The 22,227-nt window shown below is 40.2% G+C and overlaps 1 protein-coding gene across 2 annotated transcripts; it reads right to left on the bottom strand.

Moving 5' to 3' along the window:
- Positions 1 to 4,237: 4,237 nt before the first annotated feature.
- On the bottom strand, positions 4,238 to 20,061 carry LOC145448251 (trafficking protein particle complex subunit 12-like). Of its 2 annotated transcripts, none has more exons than XM_080326614.1 (12): positions 19,422 to 20,061; positions 17,357 to 17,707; positions 16,213 to 16,386; positions 13,543 to 13,658; positions 11,997 to 12,110; positions 11,215 to 11,344; positions 8,299 to 8,544; positions 7,949 to 8,024; positions 6,745 to 6,885; positions 5,598 to 5,685; positions 5,407 to 5,541; positions 4,238 to 4,444 (listed from the first exon to the last, which is right to left on the bottom strand). In XM_080326614.1, the coding sequence occupies exons 1-12, from the start codon at positions 19,876 to 19,878 to the stop codon at positions 4,295 to 4,297; spliced, it is 2,178 nt and encodes a 725-aa protein (XP_080182740.1). In that variant the 5' UTR covers positions 19,879 to 20,061; the 3' UTR covers positions 4,238 to 4,294. The 2 variants fall into 2 exon arrangements, with proteins under 2 accessions (XP_080182740.1, XP_080182742.1); XM_080326616.1 differs by having other exon boundaries at positions 19,425 to 20,052.
- Between the last annotated feature and the right edge of the window lie 2,166 nt (positions 20,062 to 22,227).

Here is a 22,227-nt window from a genome sequence, read left to right as displayed (position 1 = left end):
GAGTGTTAGATGATAGCATAGTACCCGAATTCAGGTTTGAATTACTATTAGGCTACATAGCCTAGTCTGAGATATTAGTGACATTACGAGTTGACATGAATTTTTATCTTGAAGAATTGTGAGTTTGCGGATAAACTCGAAAATTGGAAAGTAAACTAAATACACTATACCTGTTGATTGCGGTTCCAACGTCAAGGTTGTTGTTACAGAAGGACTCTGAAGCTCGTAAAGAGCCCAAGAGGATGATGGCCCTGCCAACAATGGAGGGTCTTATTTTCACCTCGCGTAATTTGATAGGGCTGTGCGAGCAGTTGTTGCGGTAGATGCCTCGTGTGGCTCTTGGCACATTCACCCAAGATGTTTTGGAAGCATTCTTCGGGAATTTGGTTTGGTTGGTAGCCAACTATGCAATAATATGTTAACAAAATCCTAATTTCTCAGAGGCAACGTGGCAGACGCTGTCAAAATCCCGATATTGGCCAGGCTGCCTATGGCATTAATCACCTTTCACAAAGCAAGGTGATTAAACGATCGGCTATCTTCAACAACAACAAAAAAGCGAAGTTCTCGAAACGGTAGTCATATCTTGTTTGTTTTTTTATTCGTACATCATATGAACAATTGAGCAATACAATGCGATTTACAAATATGTCTTCTGTCCAATTTTATCCATTCTTGTAAGAGTTTGCGCTTGAGTGTTTAAGAGAGGAAGGTGTCGTCATAACTTGTAGCAGTCTTTTCATCAGCAACCCACTTCGTCAAAAGCGGGCGATATCGCCACCCAGGAGGCGATTGTCAAGGTTGTAACCAAGCCAATTTCACTAACAGTTTCGCATCAAGTCGAAAAATTTCAAGTGACTGTTCAGTTTCGAGTTCAGAGTCTTGTTCACTTTTTATAACTCTGTTTGGTGACATCGAATGATTCGCATTGTTTTTCCTCACTTTCAGCAGCTTCTGGTAGCAAGTACCAATTACCCAAAAGCGTGATTTGATTACTTAAATTACAATGTAATGTCGGTCTTGGCCGTCTGAGTCTCGAGTCATATGACAAGGTCCAGTCAACTCGAGTCATTACAACCCCGGCGATGGCACGTTAAAACGGCTATATTGGAGTCAAGTCTGAGAAATGACCTGAGTCTGAGAAATGACGAAAAAGGTTGGGAACCACTGGTCTAGAGCATGTAGCCTGTATAAGAGGCATGAACAGAACACTGAAAGAATAGTAAGCAGACAAATTGAAACTGACAAATCAATGAAGTGGCATGCGTCAGTAGGCCCGAGAATCTATAGTGCTAGCTACTATTTCTCAATTGGAACTAATTGCATTTCGACTTGGATGTTGGGACTCATTGAAAGAAGTAGTACGATAGGCACAGTCTTATATCGCAAGGAAGTGCTACAACGTAAAACAAAATCTAGTCGGCATCTTTTGAAAGGAACAGTAGGCACAGTATCATGTTGCAAGGAAAGTGATACAAAGTCAATAAAATCATCTTGTTGTCAACTCAAAATGTAGAGATTAACCAAGTGTTGAACTTTGTGAGAGAGATGCTACCTTCTCATCACCTATTGCGATAGCTGACTGCGGAGTGAAACTGCTCCGGTAGTCACTTTATCGTGCAGACGTTCAAACAGTCTCTTTGCGAAGCTGTGTGAAAAAACTCGGATCATCAATGACGTTACGTAAGTGACGAGCTGTCTTATATCCAACTCAGATGCATCCTCAACACACAGGTCGTAAACCCTATGAATAAAAGATTCATAGTACTGACCACTGAAAATGGCGATTTTGGCATTTTCGAAATTGATGAAAGATGGGTGACGGTTGGCTTCTTTACAGAATGTCAGATAAACATGTTCCACATAAAACATATACTCTTCTGTAGGATACATTAAACACCCAGCCTTCCTCTCCATAAATGAAATAAAGGAGCCACGCGGTTGGTCGTTGCACAGCAGCTTCACAATGTCGAAACGAAAGCGCTCACGTCCAGGAGGTCCTCGTGCCTTGTTCAAAGTGTACCCAGCAATGTACTCAAGAGTTTCACTCTCAAATTGCTGAATTGAACCACCTTTAGTTTCATCTTCTTTGACCGAACCCTTCATTATCATTAATTTCATTGCGTCTAGAAGAAACTTTGACGCCTCAATCCTAGATGTATTTTCATTGAAGTAGTCCTGTGCGTGAACTGCTTCAGTTGGATAATGCCGTATCACAGTTGCTGATTCTGGTTTCGATACAAATTCGCGCCAAAATCCATCAATCTTCTGCTTTCCAAATTCAGAGAGTGTTAGTGCACTACTGACTTGCTGCTGAATGAAGTCAGCAGGCAGACTAGAATCGGAATGGATGGCTCTTGTGCGTTTCCCAATTTTGCTAGCCGGTGCTTCATTTCCTCCACCGTCCTCCATGTCATTGTACAACAGATCTTGGATCACATCGTCAGTCAGAAGTGATTCCCAATCAAATTCGCCTACATCAGCCATGTCCGAAAATTTACAACGATACCCACAATTATTCGAATCCCTGTAGAGAGTATATTGTATAACAACAATTTTCATGTAGTCATGTACCGTATAGCCATATTTAATGCTTTAAAATTGTATTCACTTGCCCATCTCTCTAGCACTGATTATGTAGCATCAACCGAATAACCTTGGTTAGTAACCACACGGAGTAGCTATTCGCTTAACTAACCTCATGGATAGATATTCCTATTCAAATGCAGAAATTACCATCCTCTTCCACAAGCTCCCAGCAAAACAAATCGAGCGGCGTAGACAGTCATCAGAGCGTGACGCCCGGCAGTGTCGCATCTACGGTTTACCTTAGTTATCTATAATTTGACGGTCATTTTTGACCGGCTTGCCAAGCATTAAATTTGGTAAAACGGGTATCAATCGAAAGCTGACCCTGCACTGATGACGAAAATATAAATTTTATTCCGCTCGCCGCCCTGGAACCCCCACAATCAGCCTCGAATTTTTCATTGTTATGGAGGTTGGCATTGGGACGCAACAATGCTTTCTGGCTCTTTTTCTCTTGAGCTACTCTCTCGTTCCGCCAGACAGCATTGTTGCGTCATGAGCCACTCTCTCGTTTCGCCAAGGTCGTATCGATCATTCCTATCTGATACCGGAAACTCTGCATGCATATTTTCTGTACCACCATCATTGCCGTCTGTTGTTATGCATTTTGATTGGATTAGGCTTACCATATTTTGGAAATCTAAAAAGAGGACCCTTTTTCGGAAATTTGCAAGTTGCAAAACCGGAGTAGAATTCTCAAAAACCAGTGAATTTCTCCCACTTTGAGATCGGTTGACTAAAAAAAAAGGTCATCTTTTCGCTCTGAGCTAAAGTCACCGTTTTTCACTCCGAAATACCCGCCAGAGCTTCACTTCTGTGCTAATTTGCGGCATATCACTCGCAATTTGCTCTAAAACTGACCTAAATTTTCAAAAAAGAGGACAAAATCTCAAAAAAGAGGACAAAAGGGCGTCCTCCGAGGACACTTTCAAAAAAGAGGACAAATCCTCTTAAAAGAGGACGTATGGTAAGCCTAGATTGGATGAAAATATAGACTCTCTCTCTCTCGAGTATATGGGGCGGCGAATGAGTATTTCGCATGATTGGTGCGCCGGTTCTTGATACACCCAGGTCTCCAAGTCGTGTCGGCGACGTCCTATCTTTTCACGATATCGCAATCTTGTGTTTTGATGAAAATTATGATAAGATGATGAACGTTACACCATATCTGCGATGCCACGTCCTTGTTCGAATTTTTGTACCGCGGCACATGACCACTACAAGATAACATTGTGAAGTACATTTCTAGTACTTATGAATTGCACTTCCGTCATTATCATTATTTTATCGCCGCAAGATTGAGATATAATGAAAATATAGACGCACAACTTGGCCTACAGCACGTAAACAAAGGAGAGATCAATATGTCAGGTCGTGTACGATAAACTTTAGGGCTGGCTACTATCGATTAGGTAGAAATTGTTTGTATTTCGAATTGATTGTGGGCATGCAGGATGGCTGCTGGATAGCCGGGGAGATGCTGTTGCACACTACAGGTCCGGGATACTTGATATTGCAACTGGTCAATATTTACCTGTGTCATGTTTAGTTTGAATTCCATGTTTGAAGTTTCATACGACGACGAATAAATTCTCTCTCACTGCAGCTCATATAATGACACAACCGCCGAAGTACAACACAGTGACACATATCCAACAAGTTATTTATTTATTGCATCTCAATATACTCAGATAAACGTAAAATACTAAATCCCCTTGAAGCACCCGGGCTCGAAACCATCTCCACAATTTTGTGCTATATGTTTCAGGAACATGCCACGCTTCTTGACGACGAACTGCGACGACTCCAGTTCGTATAACGTCGATAAATTGCCTATGACACCTTGGACCAGCGTCTGAAAGGAGCATGAAATATCAGGTCCCACACAAAAGATAACATAACAGTGATACCGGTAGTACAGTTGGAAAACTGAACAACCTGAAAATGTTACGCTTTTCAATATCAGATTAGAATTAGAATTATAGCTAGTATATTTTCAAAATCAGATTAGAATTAGAATGACTGAATTCGCAAAAACTGAGCATGAGAATGGTAAATGTGTGTACAACAAACTTGGCTCGTTTAGCACTATACAGTTTTCCTGTAGCATTTCAAGAAACCAGAAATTAGGTTACAATTAAAGCATAGAGAAATTTGGCAAATTGGATTAGAATTAGATTACCGACATTTGGCTCTAATTAAAATTATCTCGTCCTAATCTGAATCATTGTGGCCAATAGTGATGTGAATTAGTGTTATTTCGAAATTTCAGTAGTGAACTGATAGTTAATAGTTTCGACTCCAGTCAAGTCGAGTCATTTTCAATTCACCATAGAGTCAAGTCCGAGTCCAATTCAGCTAGTAGAGGGTCGAGTCCGAATCATAGGGTTTTGACGCGAGTCCAAGTCGTGATATAGAATGGCTCGCACTCACAATATAGTAATTTTCCTTAGTCTTCACAGTTCCGGCCCTATTTTCAGAGTTATCAGGAGTGATAGACGAAATACCAATCATGTGGTAACTTTACTATTCTTCGAAGTTACAATGAAATGTCTGTCTTAGCCGTCCTGGTCTCGAGTCAAGTCAATTTACGCATTCGAAAAAATGACTTGAGTCAAGCCGAGTCACCAAAAATCGATTCATGACTCGAGTCATTACAATCCTGATTCAGGAAAACCCAGAAATCGGATCAGAATTAGAATGAGAGCATAGAAACATTTCACAAATTAAAATAAAATTACATAACCAGCATTTTGCTATAATTAGTATAATTAACTAGAATTCATCGAATTGTCCAAGTCTGGGTGATATCAATACCTGATGTCGGTTGATGTTCTGAACTTTACTCCGGGCCTCTCCCGTGTTTTGATCAGCAGTTCCACTTTCCAAAACACTTATCGCTTCTTTCAGTTTGCCCAAGTACAGCAAGCATACCGCTTTATTATTGATAGCCTGGAACAAAAACCGTGATACAAAACAGGCAACATATCACAGATGCGTGTACTCACGGAAATATTATGCGGGTCCAAATCTAACACACTTTGAAAGCGCGAAAACGCATCTCTCCAATTGTTGGTGCCGATGTACATATAGCCTCTGAAAATATATTACATTTTCCAAGATGGAACGAATAATGATCATACACTGAATCCTTTCGAACACATCCATCACATATATAGAATTATTAGGAGGCAGGGTTGTAACGAGGTCACAAGGTTCAAGTCACGTGTCAATTTGAATTCCATAGTTTTGACTCGAGTCAAGTTGAGTCATTTTCAATCCGTCACTGAGACAAGCCCAAGTCAGGAAGAAACGGGTAGAGTCTGGGTCATAGTATCGAGACTCGAGTACAAGTACAAGTCATAGTGTTAACCAGGGTTGTAATGACTCGACTCGAGTCTTACTTGACTCGAGTCACGATTTTCTGATGACTCGACTTGACTCGAGTCATTTTCTCAAAATACGGAAATGACTCCACTTGGACTCGAGTCATTGCGCGTGATTCGAACCAAGTCCTATGACTCAAGACTCAGACGGCCAAGACCGACAATTCATTGTAATTTCGAAGAATAGTAAAGTAACCCCACTATTGGGATTTCGTCTATTGGTACAGGTACTTGAAAATGCGACCAGAAACTGCTAGAAGTGAGGAAAATTATTATATTATAAATGCGAACCATTCGATATCACCAAACAGAGTTATAAAAAGTGGGTTTAACAAAACTTTAACCGGAAACTGAGCAGTCAACACAAAGACTTGGACTCGAGTCATAATACCATGACTCGGACTCGACCCTCTTTTCGCTGACTTGGACTTGGACTTGACTCAGTGGTGAATTGAAAATGATTCGACTTGGCTCGAGTCAAAACTATAAAAGTGGAATCGCGACTCAAGTCGAATTATGACTCTCGTCATGTTGTAATGCCGATGGGAAGTTCGTGAAAGCTACAGAACCGATCACCAAATATGCCATCACAATTGTTGATATACAATGTTCTTTCCAATTCTCTAGTAGTTGCTCCCGATTACCCCTGACGAGTATCAGTCGAAAATATTCGGGTTTATTTGATTTTGAATATACTATACAATTGTATATTGAAACTCTGTACACTTTCATCAAGCTTTTCTGTATTATTTAGATAGTAAAATCATACCCATTCAATAGCAGTTGTTCCTTATAGACGGGGTCGGTGCCGGCCTCTTTCTCCGCTATCAAAAAGTGTCGCTGGGCGACTCGCATGTCGCCGATATGCAGATACAGCCGTCCAATTCCACTGTGTAATTCCACCGCGTCTCTGTAGTAAGAAGGCTGATATAGCAATGGGTCCTCAATGGAATTCAGTCAATTGTAAAATACATTTATTAAACACAAGCTGCAATCGGCGCTGGTCAATGTAGTAAGCAATGCTACACGAGTAGAAGTAGCGATTTCAAAGAGGTGTCCAAACTAGTTAAGTGGAAGTATAAAACGATACGATAAGTCTGTAAATTTCTTCAAGGGGAAGATTTGATCGGAGTTTGCAAACTTTTAGCAGTCAATGGAAACATTCAAAATTTCGAGATGCATGTTAACCATTAACCAAAATCACAAACGACACTACAAATAGGTACAATTTTCAAAAATATATTCAGTCGTCGTGATACACGAGCTATATCACCAGATTCTTACAATTCCACCCATAAAAGAGATGCAAGCATGTTCCCAAATTAATTTATACCTTACAAAACCCAATGCATAAAAAATAAGTAATTTTCTCTAAAAACAGAAGTCAGAGAAAGAGTAGGCAAAAAAGTTATGCAAACTTGAATAGTATATTCATATTGAAATGAACCCGAATTTGTTTGGCTGACACTCGTCAGGGTCAGCAACTAGTAGAGAATTGGAAAGAACATTGTACATCAACAATCGGATTACAACATATGACGTCACCGGCACGAAGTTTTGAATAATCTGGCCGAAGATAGCGCTCAAGCTCACCGTACTAAAAATCTCAACTAATTTCCAACGATTAGCCTACCCCTGACGAGCATCAGCCGAAAATATTCGGGCTCATTTCAATATCAATATACTATAGAATTGTGTATTGAAGTTCAGCCCCTCCAAGAAGCTCTTCTGATAAAAATTATTCCATAACTACCCCATAGTGTTCAACATTCAGAGTCTGAAACGTAAGTAGTTTTGGATAAAAAGCAGTTTAGTGAAGTGCGTGAGTTTAGTGAGTAGAGATAAAAAGATCAAGTATGCAACTGAAGTAGGCTAGCCTACTTTGAAACAGTTGAAGCAGCGTACTTGGTTACTGACAACATCTTGCTGTAACGCGAATTCCTTTCAGTAAGAAGAGTAGGAAACAAACTCACTCTGGGCTGTAGGTAAGAATCCGTTCGTATGTCTTCACAGCCAGGACATAATCTTTCAATTGGATCAACGTGTTACCTAGATTGAAAAGTAGGAATTGGACTGGCGCCCATGGTTGACATGCGACTTGGAGCCTTGCGGCTTGGTTTCAACCCTGGTTTACAGCCTTCTACAGTGGGAAATAGCATCGAAACTATAATTCTCATTGGTAAATAAGCTCCTAGTGACGAGGAGCTTATAAATTCAACATTCTGGAAAAGCATCTCTCATCACACTAGAATCTTAACACACAATTCAGATTCAAGTCTTCGAATCTTTGTGCCTAACCTTAGTCACAACGAAACCAACTGACCTATGCAGTAGAGAATATTGACTTTTCGCTTCGTCCAAAACGATACCGAAGCTTCCACGTCTGAAGGCTCCAGAACCAGAGCCTCTCCCATCTCCGTCTTCCCGCTTTGCAACGAGCAAATTATCTTCTCGCAGGAAGAAAAAATGTGATGCAAACGTCGCAGGCTTTCCTGCGGCTTCTCGACGTAGCGCGGAAATTCCGCGTGCAAAACGCGAAACTCGAACGGCACCATCGAGCCCCGGCGACCTGAAATGCAATGGGAGAATCTCATAGGCATAGGCGCCGAACGCTAATTTTCCTTAGGCATGCGAGTTCGATGACGTCACAAAGGAATGACGTCATGATCCGACGGAATTGATAATTAGGGATAATAGAGCATCAATTCATGAGAGTCAAGTGCCTGCATAAATGCCGATTATGCAATATCTTCGTGTTAACAAACTTGCGCGTATGATAAGCTTGTCAACGAGTCCGGAAGTGCTGTCAATTAGCGAGTTCCTGATCGCTAGCGAACAATTAAATACGCCGCTTACCAACGCGTATTACGTAACCTCGGCGACGATTTGCGCAAGGCAAAATGTCAGAGTTGTTATGGAATCTGTTCTATAATGGCACGGACTTCAGGTTGTTCAAACCTTTCTCGTCTTTTACAACTCAAGCCTTGACAGTTGACACACATCTTCTGATGGTTATGTTTAGGTATTAGCGGAATTCACTTACGCATGCACGGCGCACTCACAATCGCACCTGTCTGCGGACATTCGATGTTATTCAGGTCTGCGATGTCGCTCTTTAATTACAATCGCTAACCAACAAACACCTAACGGCATTGTCACCAAGCCATCGAGAGATTGGAACTAACGCATGGTAGGCTCGAGAGATGGGAGCCAACGCATGCTCGGCTCTAGACGTGATAGTTGGCCAGCGATGATATCTTTCGTACCAGGCCTGTTGCAGATGCGATTGTGTAGGCAAGCGATAATATCGTGCGCGCCAATGCAGATGCGATAGTGCAGGCAGCGATGGCACCGGGCCTACTGCTGATGTGATTTCATGCTCAAGCAAGTGAAACTAGGCATGTCGGAGACACGATAAAGCAGGCAAGCGTCCCAAGAGATGATTGCCGAGTGCACGGCAATCAATGACACAATTTCGCGATCATCTCAGCGGGAGATCGCGTTACATTGTGCACAGACAAATCTCGTTAATTGGCAACGCGCTTGTAGCTAATTGGCCGCGCGCAACGGGTTACCTCACTCACATAAGAGGTAGCAGGTAATGTCGTAAACGGAAATACATTACGATTCGTTCTAAATAACACAATCGGGGTTTATGCCGATTCATGCCAAACCGAATTCTAGGCATGCGGCATGCCTAAAAAAATGTCTAGGCATGCCTGGCATGCCTTGCATGCCCAGGTTCGGCGCCTATGCTCATAGGAGATAGGACCTTCGCGTTCGTAACAGGTCCCTAGAATTGGCAGACTAGAAAACTAACCCTTTTTTCAAATTAGATTAGAATTAGAATTGTACCAACAGTTTTTTCAGCATTAGGTTAAAATTAGCATAGCTGAACTCGCGAAAACTTAGACATTGAACCAAGTTCCATTCTTATCAAATCATAGTCCGTTATTACGAGCATGAGAATAGCAAATGTCTGTACACCAATCTTGGGTCTTTTCGGACAATACAGTTTTCCATGGAGCATTTTCAGCAAAAGCAAAATTTTTGATTAGAATTAAAATGACAGCATAGAGAGAGAGAGAGAGAGAGAGAGATAATTTTATTCATTATCGCAAAATAACAAAACAGGCAACAAAATAGCATAAACTTCAGAAACACGCGGACACATAAAGAAAAAATGGTTACAGTAGCAATTTCAAAGCAAATTAAATGTTTACGATGTACAGTTCATAGAATGAGAAGCCAATATGCTTAATGATTGCAAGATGAAGCTGCAGCGAAGTGATCTGTTGATCATTTAGAAATATTTCACAAATTAGATTAGAATTAGAGCAAAGAAACATTACACAAATTATAATTTCGGCATTTGGCTCTAATTAGAATTATCTAGTTGCCCAAGTCTTGTAGCCTAAAGTGCTAAAAACTTGTAAATCTCGAACTACAAAGGTCGTAAAACAGCCGCTCTAGAGCATAGTTAAAAATCTAGAAAATCTTCAGCTTTTCGAAATATAATTAGAAATAGAATGATAGGATTGATAGCAACATTTTTTTTCCAAATTAGATTAGTATCAGAACCACTGAATTCGCAAAAAAATACAATAAAAACCAAGTTCACTTCATTTCGAATCAAAATCACGACAATTGCAATTGTCTGTACACGGATCTCGGTTAATTTTGTATTATACCATTCTTCTGTAGCATTTTCAGGAAAATCAAAAACCAGATTACAATTTAAGTTATACCATAGAAACATTTCAGGAAAGGAAGGAAGTAGTCTATTTTTGTCCTTGATGTTTTTCCGGCATATACACCGACTCATGATACACATACACACGATCTGCGCATATGCATACCATGAGTGCATGATGTGCATATGCTGCTGGACAAGAGAGGTGCAGATGTAGCCATTACGGCTTTCTAAGTCATACACCACCCCTCCATGCTATCCCAGTAATGCATGGGTGCCAAGCAGGGAAGCCATGGATACCAGTGTTACTAATCAGGTCTTTGGTCTGACCCGGCCGGGGATCGAACCCACGACCTACCGATCAAGAAGCCGGACGCTTCACCATTACGCTATCTTGTTTCACAACTTTACCAGCATTCTAGAGCAATTAGACAACCATAATTATCCAGCAGTTCCAGTCAGGCTGTGATTACAACCAAGGTTCAACATTGATTGTAAACATCTGCCAAAGATTTGATAGGGAAGCAATCACTCATGTCTGCATACCTGGGTAGATTTTGGGGTAGTACTCGTAGTACATGTCGGGATTGTCCAGATTTCCAAAATGAGCCAATTCTATCGCGGCCATTTCGTAGAGTTTCAACTTCACCAGGATGTATATTCGGTAATACCAGAGCTGGTTGCAAGAAAATAAGCAAGATTATTAGTAGCTTTCGAACCATAAATTGGTATCCAACGAATACGGCACAGCACAATGATTCGAGTGCTCGGATCTGAACCGGGTGTTAATTCTAATTATTCGAAGCACGTCGTACCAGGGTTGTAATGACTCGAGTCACGATTTTTTGGTCACTCGACTTGACTCGAGTCATTTTTTCAAATCCGTAAAATGACTTGATCTGAGGCAAGTTGTGTATTGACTCGACTTGTACTCGAGTCATTGGGCATAACTTGAGACTAGGACGGCAAAGACAGATATTTCATTGTAACTCCGTAGAATCGTAAAGTCACCACATTATTGGCATTTCGTCTATCAGTCCTGATACTTGGAGAATAGGGTCAGAAAGTGTTAGGACTGACAAAAATTACGATATCATGAATGAGAGCCATTCTATATCCCTCGAGCAAAACTGAACAATGTACATAATGACTTGGACTCGGACTCCAGTTACAACACTATGACTCGGACTCTGTGGCGAATTGAAAATGACTCGACTTGACTCGAGCCAAAACTATAAAAGTAAGATGGACTTGTGACTTGATTATAACCCTGCTACCACGCACCTGAAATATCCGCCGCACTGACCAGAGATGATAAGTTTGCTTACCAATAACGTGTCCGGTGTGTTTCGAGTTACTTGTGTGGCTTGGCCGAATCCTTGACCCAGATAGGAAAGAAGATTTGCGCAGAGATTGGCAGCTGATCTATGATTGCCTGTTTCCTGAACGAGTGATAAAATGAGTAGGCCTACAGCACTACCGAATGTGACTCCAGTCTTGTAGGGTTCTTCAAAAATACCTTTTTTTTGCGGGTTCCGGGGATTCTCCGAATAAATTATTAGGTTGTGTATACATTGTTTCTTTTATCATTAATTCATTTTGTAAACAACGCACACCACCGAATTTGGCTCGATTCCAACTGCTAGATGCAAACGCACAGGAGTTTGAAAATTTCGAATTTATTAAATTTAAATTAAATATAGGCCTATTATATTTTCAAGTTGTACCGTCAACCCCGTGAAACTGTCAAGTTGTTTAAAAGAACAATGCTTACCAATTATTGCTCACTTCTAGTCGGTAGTTATTGCAATTGAAAATTTTGGATTCGTATGATTGCCTAGTCCAGTGGTTCTCAACCGCCGGTCTGCGAAGACATTCCTGCCGGTCTGCCAGGTATATTACAATTTTATACCATAATTTCAGGATGCAATGTTGAAGGCGTGTCCATTGTTAAAATAAATCAAAAATCAAATTTTAAAATGATTCAGAACTTCATGATGTAACATTACGGCTGGGAACATGTTTGATTTGACTTCAAGTTCAAGACGTGTCATTAGACGACATACGAGCAATAAATACAGAACAGATACGAGCTGACTCATCGCTAAACAGCGCAGTTTGCGCGATCATTCGTTTTTGATACATTCATTTTGTGCAGAACCGTAACTGGGCCCCCCAAACGGTGTCAGCCATTACCGCACCACGACATACCAACGCATAATAAAGTTTGGGCTAACATTGGACTCCGAAAGGTGTGCCAAAATTCGGCAATGAGAAAACCGATTCAGTCATGAATGATCAAAAATTTTTGCTATTGGCGCGATTGAAGCTACATAAACTCTCTGCTTACACTGAGTAGAATGAGTGTGCTCACAAGTACAGGTGAAATCATCCACCCGATCAAAGCCCTCTAAACGTCACTCTCTAGAACTATATAATTGCAGAAAACGGTTGCGTACTGTACATTTTGGCTTCATGTCAACTTTGAAAGTTCACCGGTCCGCAAGACATTTTTGGAAATTTTACCGGTCCGCGAGGTGAAAAAGGTTGAGAACCGCTGGCCTAGACGGTGGGTAAACCTGGAGCTATATTAATGAAAATCTCAAATATCTTCACTTCTACGGGTTGGAATCGAGTCAAATTTGGCATGCAGCGTTTTTTGGGCAACTTAACAATTTAATCAGCGAATCTCCTGAATCCAGAAAAAAAATTTTGAACAGCCAATGGAAAAGCGTCCCCAATTCTTGCATTTTGGAATTGAGATATAAAATTATAATATAATTGGCGGACATAATTGCCATTATTTCGTCACACTTGAGTGCATTTGGTAGGATTATAATTTCCACAACATTCGACAAAATAAGTTTAACATACCATCAATTTTTCGACGCCAATTTTATCCTGGCTGACATCATCCAGAGTGAGGTTCTCCCTTCGGATCACATTCTCCGAGCCCGTCAGCTTCACAACCAGCTGTTTAACAGGATCCTCTGACAAAACATATCCGATTTGGGGCGAACGGAAATTTCATATTCAAAGTGAGAAACACCAACGAATCACAACTTGATTACACATACACAATAGGGCTGTTCAAAGATACCTTTTTTCAAATTTCACTGGCTGCTTGATAAAATGGTTAGGTTGCTTAAAAAACACGGCACACCAAATTTTGGATCAATGTAAGAAAAAGTTTTGGTTCTATTTAACAAAAATAGATATCTTTTTTTTTTGAAATTGTACTGGCTACACCATGAAGTTGTTAGGTTGTCTGAAAAAACGATTCAGAACAAATTTGACGCAAAGCTGTAGGTAGAAACGAAGCCATTTGAGTAAATTCAAAATTTTTAAACTCCTGCGCATTCACATCTACCAGTTGGAATCGAGCCAAATTTGTTGTGCAGGTTTTTTTAGGCAACCTGACAAATTTAATCAGTGAATACCCAGAATCTGGAAAAAAAAGGTCAAGGATCAACGATGAGAGCAGGATTATAACCATCGAATGTATGCAAACGTGTGCGTACTCTACATACGTAATTGATTGCCGCTAATACTTGAAACATAACCGGCGCCATTATAGAACAGATTCTATAACAACTCAGACACTTTGACTTGCTGAAATCGGCGCAGAGGCCATGAAATACGCGTTGATAAACGCGCATATTCAATTGTTCACAAGAGATCAGGTACCGTAAACCGGGGTAACTTTGGACTTAAGGGTAACTTTGGACACTAAGCAATAAAAGATTTAAATGGTTATTGGTGGAAAAGGGTTGCCGCTGGGTGTCCAATTCTTTTTCATAAGGCAACAGTACCACAGGTAGTCCCAATAAAAGGTGGATTCATTTCACTACCAGATAAACTTGACCCAACATTGATAAATTAATGGAGGGGGTCAATTTCATCAAAATTTATTACCGTTAAACTTCTTACAACCAGACATAGTTAGCATGTGATTCATAGATTCAAAACTTGGCAGCACATACCTCTAAGTAGTCTTAATCCATGGCAAAAATCTCAGTTGGCTCACCCTCAGATCAATACAAGAAAATGTGATGTCCAAAGTTACCCCGTAAAAGTTTATCAGAATGGGGTAACTTTGGACAGTGGAAAATGTGATATTTAGAACTCTAGAAAGTGGCTGCTTCATCTGTGTCAAAGTGTATGGTCAACTCTATTCCTTATTACCGGCCTGATGGCTTTTTAAAATGGAATGAGAAGGTTAATAAATTAGAGTTTGCCAGAATATGAAAAAATGGGTAGGCAATGAGCTGAGAGATTGTAATCGATGTAAGCTACTTCAAAAACTTATCACATACTCCTAAAGATGCGCCTGCTGAATATGGGATATCATAAATCACGACAAATAGGCTATATCCATCAAAGAGGAGATAGGAAAGGGAAAGTGTATCTATTAAAGAACAGTAGTATATTTGAAATCAGCAATAAATCACGTTAACGTGTTTAACTTTTGCTGTCGATTGCTGACACTGCCAGTGAGATATCCCTTATCACCATACGTTATTTTATAAGTCCCAATTGGCGAAGGCATGAGGGAAAAATTGAGATAAGAGATGAATAAGGGCCCATTAGCCTTCATAAATTACCTATTTTTTTTGGGGGGGGGATTAGGTAAAAATCATGCAATAGGCCAGACATATACCATTTTGTTTCAGTTTTAGCCACTGCTCTCGTCAACTCTTACCAACTAAGCCTCATTTACGAGGTTTCATAAACAATTGAGTGTAAAGGCATACAAAAAACTACATTGTCCAAAGTTACCCCACATGCAGGGATAACTTTGGACACGGATAATTTACAAAAATAAGGTACTTATTTATGACCATGAAGATTTTGGATTAGGTAGTTCTAATCTATGCTCCATGACCCCTAAAAAAACACAAAACTTGCCTCCCCTACACCCCAGCATTTCCGAGATACCAAACGGAATTGTTCAAAATTGTCCAAAGTTACCCCGGTTTACGGTACTCGCTAACTGACAGCACTTCCAAACACATTGGCAAGCTTATCATACGTGGAAGTTCGTGAACACGAGGAGATTGTGTAATCGTCATTTACACATGTACATAACCCTAATGAATTGATGCTATATTAATAAATTGGAAAAAATCGAAACCCCATTCTCTTTTATTTCAAACCTCTCTCTTATTTTTTGGCTGGCTACGCGCCTGAGTCCGAGTCATGGTATTATCACTGGAGTCCGAGTCCAAGTCATTGTTTTTACTGCTCAGCTTCTAGTTAAGTCTTGTTAAACCCACTTTTTATAACTCTGTTTGGTGATATCGAATGGTTCGCATTTATAATCTACTAATTTTCCTCTCTTTTAACAGTTACTGGTCGCATTTTTAAGTGCCATTACCAATAGACGAAATGAAATCCCAATAGTGTGGCTAAAACTTTACTGTTCGTCGAAATTACAACGAAATGTCGGTATTGGCCGTCTTGAGTTCAAGTCAAGTCATCAGAAAATCGTGACGCGAGTCGAGTCATGACTCGAGTCATTACAACCCTGGCTGAGAGACTTACCGAGAAGTTCGCTGGTGGATAATCCTGGTCTGGTCGTCCTGTCCGGTCCCAGTTTCGGAGCGATCTGATCTGTGAGGCAAGACAGCAGGACGAATGTCGTGGATTCAGACGGAAGCCACGCGTCTCTTCGACGGTCCCGGGCACTGTTGTTGAGCGCGGCAGCAAACGGGTCGTCTACAGAAACAATTCTTGAGGTTGACAAACATACCATACATATTCACAATATCAAATCTGACATATGACATGAAGGACAGAATATGAACAGTGTGTGCTAAATGCTAATCAGTAAGGCAAGTTTTTGCAACTTTTGCAACTTTTTTACAGCTTCCGGCAGCTTCCTACATACTCGTAAGATATGTAGAATGCTGTTTTAAGCTGTTTGAAGGAATCTTATAGTGCAACTTTTTGCAACTTTTGTCCATTTTTTTCATGCAACTTTTTGCAACATTTTGCAACTTTTTCGATTTTTCATGGAAGTATTTTCGATTTCGGTGAAATACACGGCCAAATGCGACTGAAACACCGTAAATTAGCATCGAAGTAACGCTTTTACGGGTATTTCAGGAGCTGAGGCGGAAAATTGACCTTTTTTTTTAGTCAACCGAGCAAAATGTGGTCTTTTGCAACTTTTGTCAAAAATAAATGAATAAATGCAACTTTACACGGATTTAACTGCAACAAAAACTTGCCCTACTAATCAGTAATGGCCTCAGTTTCGCTTTTTCGAAGCACTGTTCGGTACATGCTCGGAGTACATGATCATTAGGGCTCTTCAAAAACAACTTTTTTTCAAATTTTACTGACTGCTTGATGAAATTGTTAGGTTGCCTAAAAAAATGCTGCACACCAATTTCGGGTCAATTCCAACTTACTTATAGGGATTTCTATATAACAAAATATTTTGAATTTATTTATTTATTAAAAATTTTTTTTTTTAATTTTACTGGCTACCCCATGAAATTGTGAGGTTGTCTGGAAAAACGATGCACAACAAATTTGGCTCAATCTCAACCAGTAGAAGCGAATTAATGTTCAAAATTTAAGATTTAAAATCACAACATGTACGGTAGATAGTTCTATAATAAATATTTAAATATCAGGCGAACCCTGAAGCTGAAATACGCAGGTCAAAATTCAAACCAACCTTCGTCCATATCAGTAGTATGTTCATCAAAGAACATTCCCGGTTGGTCATTCGAAAACAAGCTCTCCGTCCCAGCTACCGGCGATTTCTGACCATAATCCATGTGCGACTCCTCACTTATCTCAGCAGGTTTCATTTCCAAGCTGGCCGACACATTTTCAATAGTCAGCCCTTCCGTATCGGATACTAAACCTGAGATTTTATCATCCGAGATAGACGACACCATGTCGGAACGCAGACTTTCGTCGGGACTGACTGAGAACGATGTCACGCTGATAAACGACGGGCTTGCGATGATTGGGTCCTTTAAATCTTTTTCGGAATCCGCGGACTGCGTACAATCGGTATCATCTGTTAACAGACGCGGCCAAACTAGTCAGTAGGCATGTGCACAATGATTTGAGTCAATCAGTGAGAGTTGATATGGTCGAGCACTGAAATTACACGCTCCTTGCCACTAAGAGTCAATTTATCAACATAAATTTAATGAAAATTAAAAAAAATGAATTTGTCAAGTTTGTCTTCAAAAACGACGCATAACAAATTTGATTCGATTCCAAACTGTAGAAGCGGAGTCATTTGAGTTTTTCGTTGATAATTCTTGGATTATCCTTGATCGGCGGATAATCCGAGAATTATCTAAATTACTAAAAACCGCCCACAACGACACGGAATCTTGACGTTAAAGCGGGTCTTCCGTGTGCTGAGTTGTAAAAATGACATTTTTTTGGTCAACAAGACAGTATTTCCTCCAACAATTTTAAAATATGGTAGGCTACCTGCTTTCTCGTGCAATATTACATATTTTGTGAATTGTAAACTGCGTCCTATTTTCGGGATCGCAAGATACGGTAAGCCCAGTATCACGGCATCGGCTATGAAACATGTGAATAGATGACATATGTGAAGCCGTGACCAACCCGTAGCTTTGTCACAAGGTTTAATGAAATAGGTATGGTCGAAAAAATGGTTAAAAAATATCTTTACGTCGATTGGAACTGGGATTACTCACATTGTGGTCGCATGAAAGGTAGGCTACTTATTTGAACTTTCCGTATCATCCATACTCTTCAAAATGTGTGACACTCGAATACTAATACACTAACTTGGAATCAAATCCCTCACATGCTCGAATTTGCCAAGTCCAAATCGTCGTCATTGTGACTTGAGTAGCGGTAGAAGTAACGTCGTAAATTTTAAGTCAAGTACAAGTAGCTATTTCAAAGACATGTCAAGACTGCTTCATTTCCAGTGTTGGGCGGACTCAAGTTATGACATGACTCGAGTCAGACTCGGAGTCACCTTTTTTGTATGACTTGACTTGACTCGAGTCACTCTGCAAAAATGAGTTGACGTGACTCGGCGCTTCAGAAATGTCAATTGACTCGTGACTCGGAGCAAAATTTACGAGTCAATTTCAAGTCATCAAGTAAATGGTGTCGATTAGCCCTTTTAATGGGAGGAGTGGGGATCACTGGTGATCCAAGTTTAAGCTCACCTATCCATTTCTCCCAAGATACATGTCGTAGCAGGTTGCTTTTGGTTTCTATGGTAAGCCAGCTATCTTCTGATTTATATGATACCTAATTTGAAGATATAAGGCATGACAATTTTTGAGTACCGACGATCTTACATGAGAAGTTCGGCCGAAAATACGCATGCCAAAAAGTAGCTATTTCCAGATATTTTCCGAGTGGAAAATATAGTCAAAAATTCTGCCAGAACAGAACTGTCAACTTGTACGGCATTCTGCGTAAATTTTTCACCGTTTCGAACATCAAACCTTGTTCCGGGGAGTTTTCTGAGGATGTTTGTTAATTGTGGTCACGCTTTGATGATTTTCAAGAACATAGTCAAGTTCAAATCCAAGTTCCTGACGGTATATGAGTCATAAACTGGTTTACTATGCCTGCAAGTGGTTGGATATGACAAGAGAAAGTATACCACGTTGTCGCGTGGCATTAACTGGGCGGTGGGGGTCCGATTCGATATTAAACCACTCAAATGAGCAGTGCAAGTTGGCAAAAACTCAAAAAAGTAGAAGTAGGCCTACTTCATTACTAACCACCTTTGTCTGTTAATTCCCGCCCAGCTGAAGGTGTAGGGACATTCGCTTGGTTCAAATTCTCCCTCGAGCCAATTTCAGAATCGTTCAGTTCTTCAACAATGAATGAATCGACCGATTTGCACGGAGGCAATGACTTTGAGTTATCGCTTTCCGCCTCAACTGCTTCATCTGATTTTATTTCATTTTCAGGTTTCTCTGTAACGCCTGCAGTTTGAGATTCCGATAACTTCGAAAATATATCATCTCCCGAAGTAGGTGATCCCTCCGCAAAAACATTACATAACTTGGGCTCGCTGGATTTTCTGTCGCCTTGAGATTTCACCGGGACGTCGGTCTCCGTTCCTGCTGTTTGATCTTCTGTGAAAACGTCAGCCCCGCTCGGAGCGCTCCCGTCGTTGAAAAGGGTACATACTGGGATTGGCTCTGCTGAGATTTTCTCAGAATCATCAGCCATATTTATTATCGATTTTCAATACATACGGAGGCGGTCAAACCATAGGCCGGGTTGAATAACTAGAAAACTTTCTGCTTTTCCGAAGTAGACAAGGATTATAGCAACACAGTTTTTTTTCCAAATTATAATAGATTTACAGAGTTTGAAAAAAAACTTTCAAGTGCAGTTCATATCAAATCAGAGTTTGTCCTCATAAGCCCGAAAATGGCAAATGTCTGCACACAGTGCTTGGCTCATTTTGAACCACACAGTTCTCCATTAGCATTTTCAGGAAAACCAGAAACAAGATTATTATTAAAATCAGATTAACTAAATTAAATTACCGGCATTTCGCTACAGTTACTCTAATTAGACAACTAGAATAGGGTCCATCAAACCACTAGGTGTTGCCAGACTTTTGGTGGTAACCGCCTTTGTTACGTATGCGGTTGCCGTATTCAGAAACCTGTAGGTTACTTTCTCGATTGTTTAAGGGTATTTTATATGGAAATAATGGCTACAACATATTCTACGTGGACCGTGAGCTCGTTATAAAATGAACTAAAACTTCGGAAAGCGTCTACGTAAGGAAATAAGGCCGATTAGATAACTAGGTGAGAGTATGAAATTGTCAACTAAATGTCGGCTACCAGCTCAGCACCAGAAGTTTTCGAAGTTTTACTTTACTTTATAGTGAGCTCACGGTCCACGTAGAATATGTTGTAGCCATTATTTCCATATAAAATACCCTTACACAATCGAGAAAGTAACCTACAGGTTTCCAATAACTGCAACCGCGTACGTAACAACGGCGGTTACCACCGAAAGTCTGGCGACACCTAGTGATTTGATGGACCCTATTATCTAGGTATCCAAGTCTGTGTCAAAGTACGGTAGTCAGCTTTCCTACTTAAGTGAAAGTTGCATTATCAAAGACATGCGAAAACTACTTCAAGCATACCACAAGTCGGAAATGAAAGTTCAGAAAGTGCACAAGTCGAGGTGGGATACTTTTGAAATTACACAACGTATCCTTGCGACAACTAAAATGACTGTCGACAAGGGTTGTAATGACTCGAGTCACGATTTTCTGATGACTCGACTTGACTCGAGTCAATCTGCCTATTGACTCGACTTGAACTCGAGTCATTGCGTATGACTCGACCCAAGTCATATGACTCGAGACTCAGACGGCCAAGACTGACATTTCATTGTAGTTTCGAACTATAGTAAGGTTAGCACACTATTGGGATTTCGTCTATTGGTACTGGTAGGCCTACTTGAAAATGCGACCAGAAACTATTAAAAGTGTGGAAAATTAGAATATTATAAATGCGAACCATTCGATATCATCAAACAGAGTTACGGTATATAAATTGGCTTAACAAGACTTTAACTGGAAACTGAGCACTGTGAGCAGTCAATACATTGACTTGGACTCGAGTCATTATACCGTGACTCGGACTCGACACTCTGCTCTCTGACCTGATTCGAGTCAAAACTATAAAAGTGCGATTGACTTGTCACTCGGAGCCTTGTGACTTGATTACAACCCTGCTGTCGACACCACAAATTGAGTTAATTTCAAGAAGGCTATATACATCCGCCACCATTTTACCTCTAGAAGCTATTTCGTCCAGTTAATAGGATACATTCATTTACAAAAGTGATACAAACATCCGAAAACTACTTTCTGCTTTGCAGAAGTGGAAGCGTAAACATTAAGTAGTCTTCTGTCGAAAACTGTTTAGTAGAAGTGAAAATGGCCCAAAAAAGAACCACTTGATACGATAAGTTGCGCAAGCAGGCAAAAGCTAAATGAGTACCGTACTCCAAAAAAAGTAAAAGTACTTCATTGCTGACCATTTCTGTCAAGAGAAATGTAGATATTGCAATGCCTTGGATCATTCAATGTCGGTTTGGACAAAGTTTCTTTAACATCAGCATCAATCAATGTTTCTGATTTCTGTGATCTTCAAATCAATACTCAATCTAACTGCATTTGCCACAGAACTCATCAGAAAACGCCATAGGCATAAATAACTAAATGACAAAAATATATATTGGATTAACATAAATAACAATCTTACATTACTGACAAATAAAGGTCGTCAATACTATAAATTCCAAGTAGGCGATATGAAAAATCGGACAGTGGTGATGATACTGAATTCATCAACACTACAAATCAAATCATGTCGACAGAATAGGCAAATAGTTTGCCACTGAAGAGGCTAACACATAACTTCACTGATACCGCTCACTCAGATTAAAAGTCTATGGCGCAATACGGTGCCAACCGTATTACTAACTCTGACATGACTCAAGAAATGAGATAACTGTCCTGACATACAGAATTTTCATCACCAG

Source organism: Botryllus schlosseri, chromosome 10 (assembly GCF_051294905.1).
Source record: "Botryllus schlosseri isolate E-star chromosome 10, Bs_hap1, whole genome shotgun sequence".
Classification (NCBI taxonomy): domain Eukaryota; kingdom Metazoa; phylum Chordata; class Ascidiacea; order Stolidobranchia; family Styelidae; genus Botryllus; species Botryllus schlosseri.
The sequence above is the reverse complement of the archived record's forward strand: the minus strand, read 5'-3'. Positions and strand labels throughout refer to the sequence as shown.

Coding starts and splice junctions, on each gene's coding strand:
- LOC145448251 (XM_080326614.1), bottom strand. CDS start 19,878: ATGGCTGATGATTCTGAGAAAATCTCAGCAGAGCCAATCCCAGTATGT. Junction 13,659..16,212: donor ATCCACCAGCGAACTTCTCG/GTAAGTCTCTCA, acceptor ATGTTTTGTCAG/AGGATCCTGTTAAACAGCTG. Junction 4,445..5,406: donor AGAACATCAACCGACATCAG/GTATTGATATCA, acceptor TGCTCCTTTCAG/ACGCTGGTCCAAGGTGTCAT.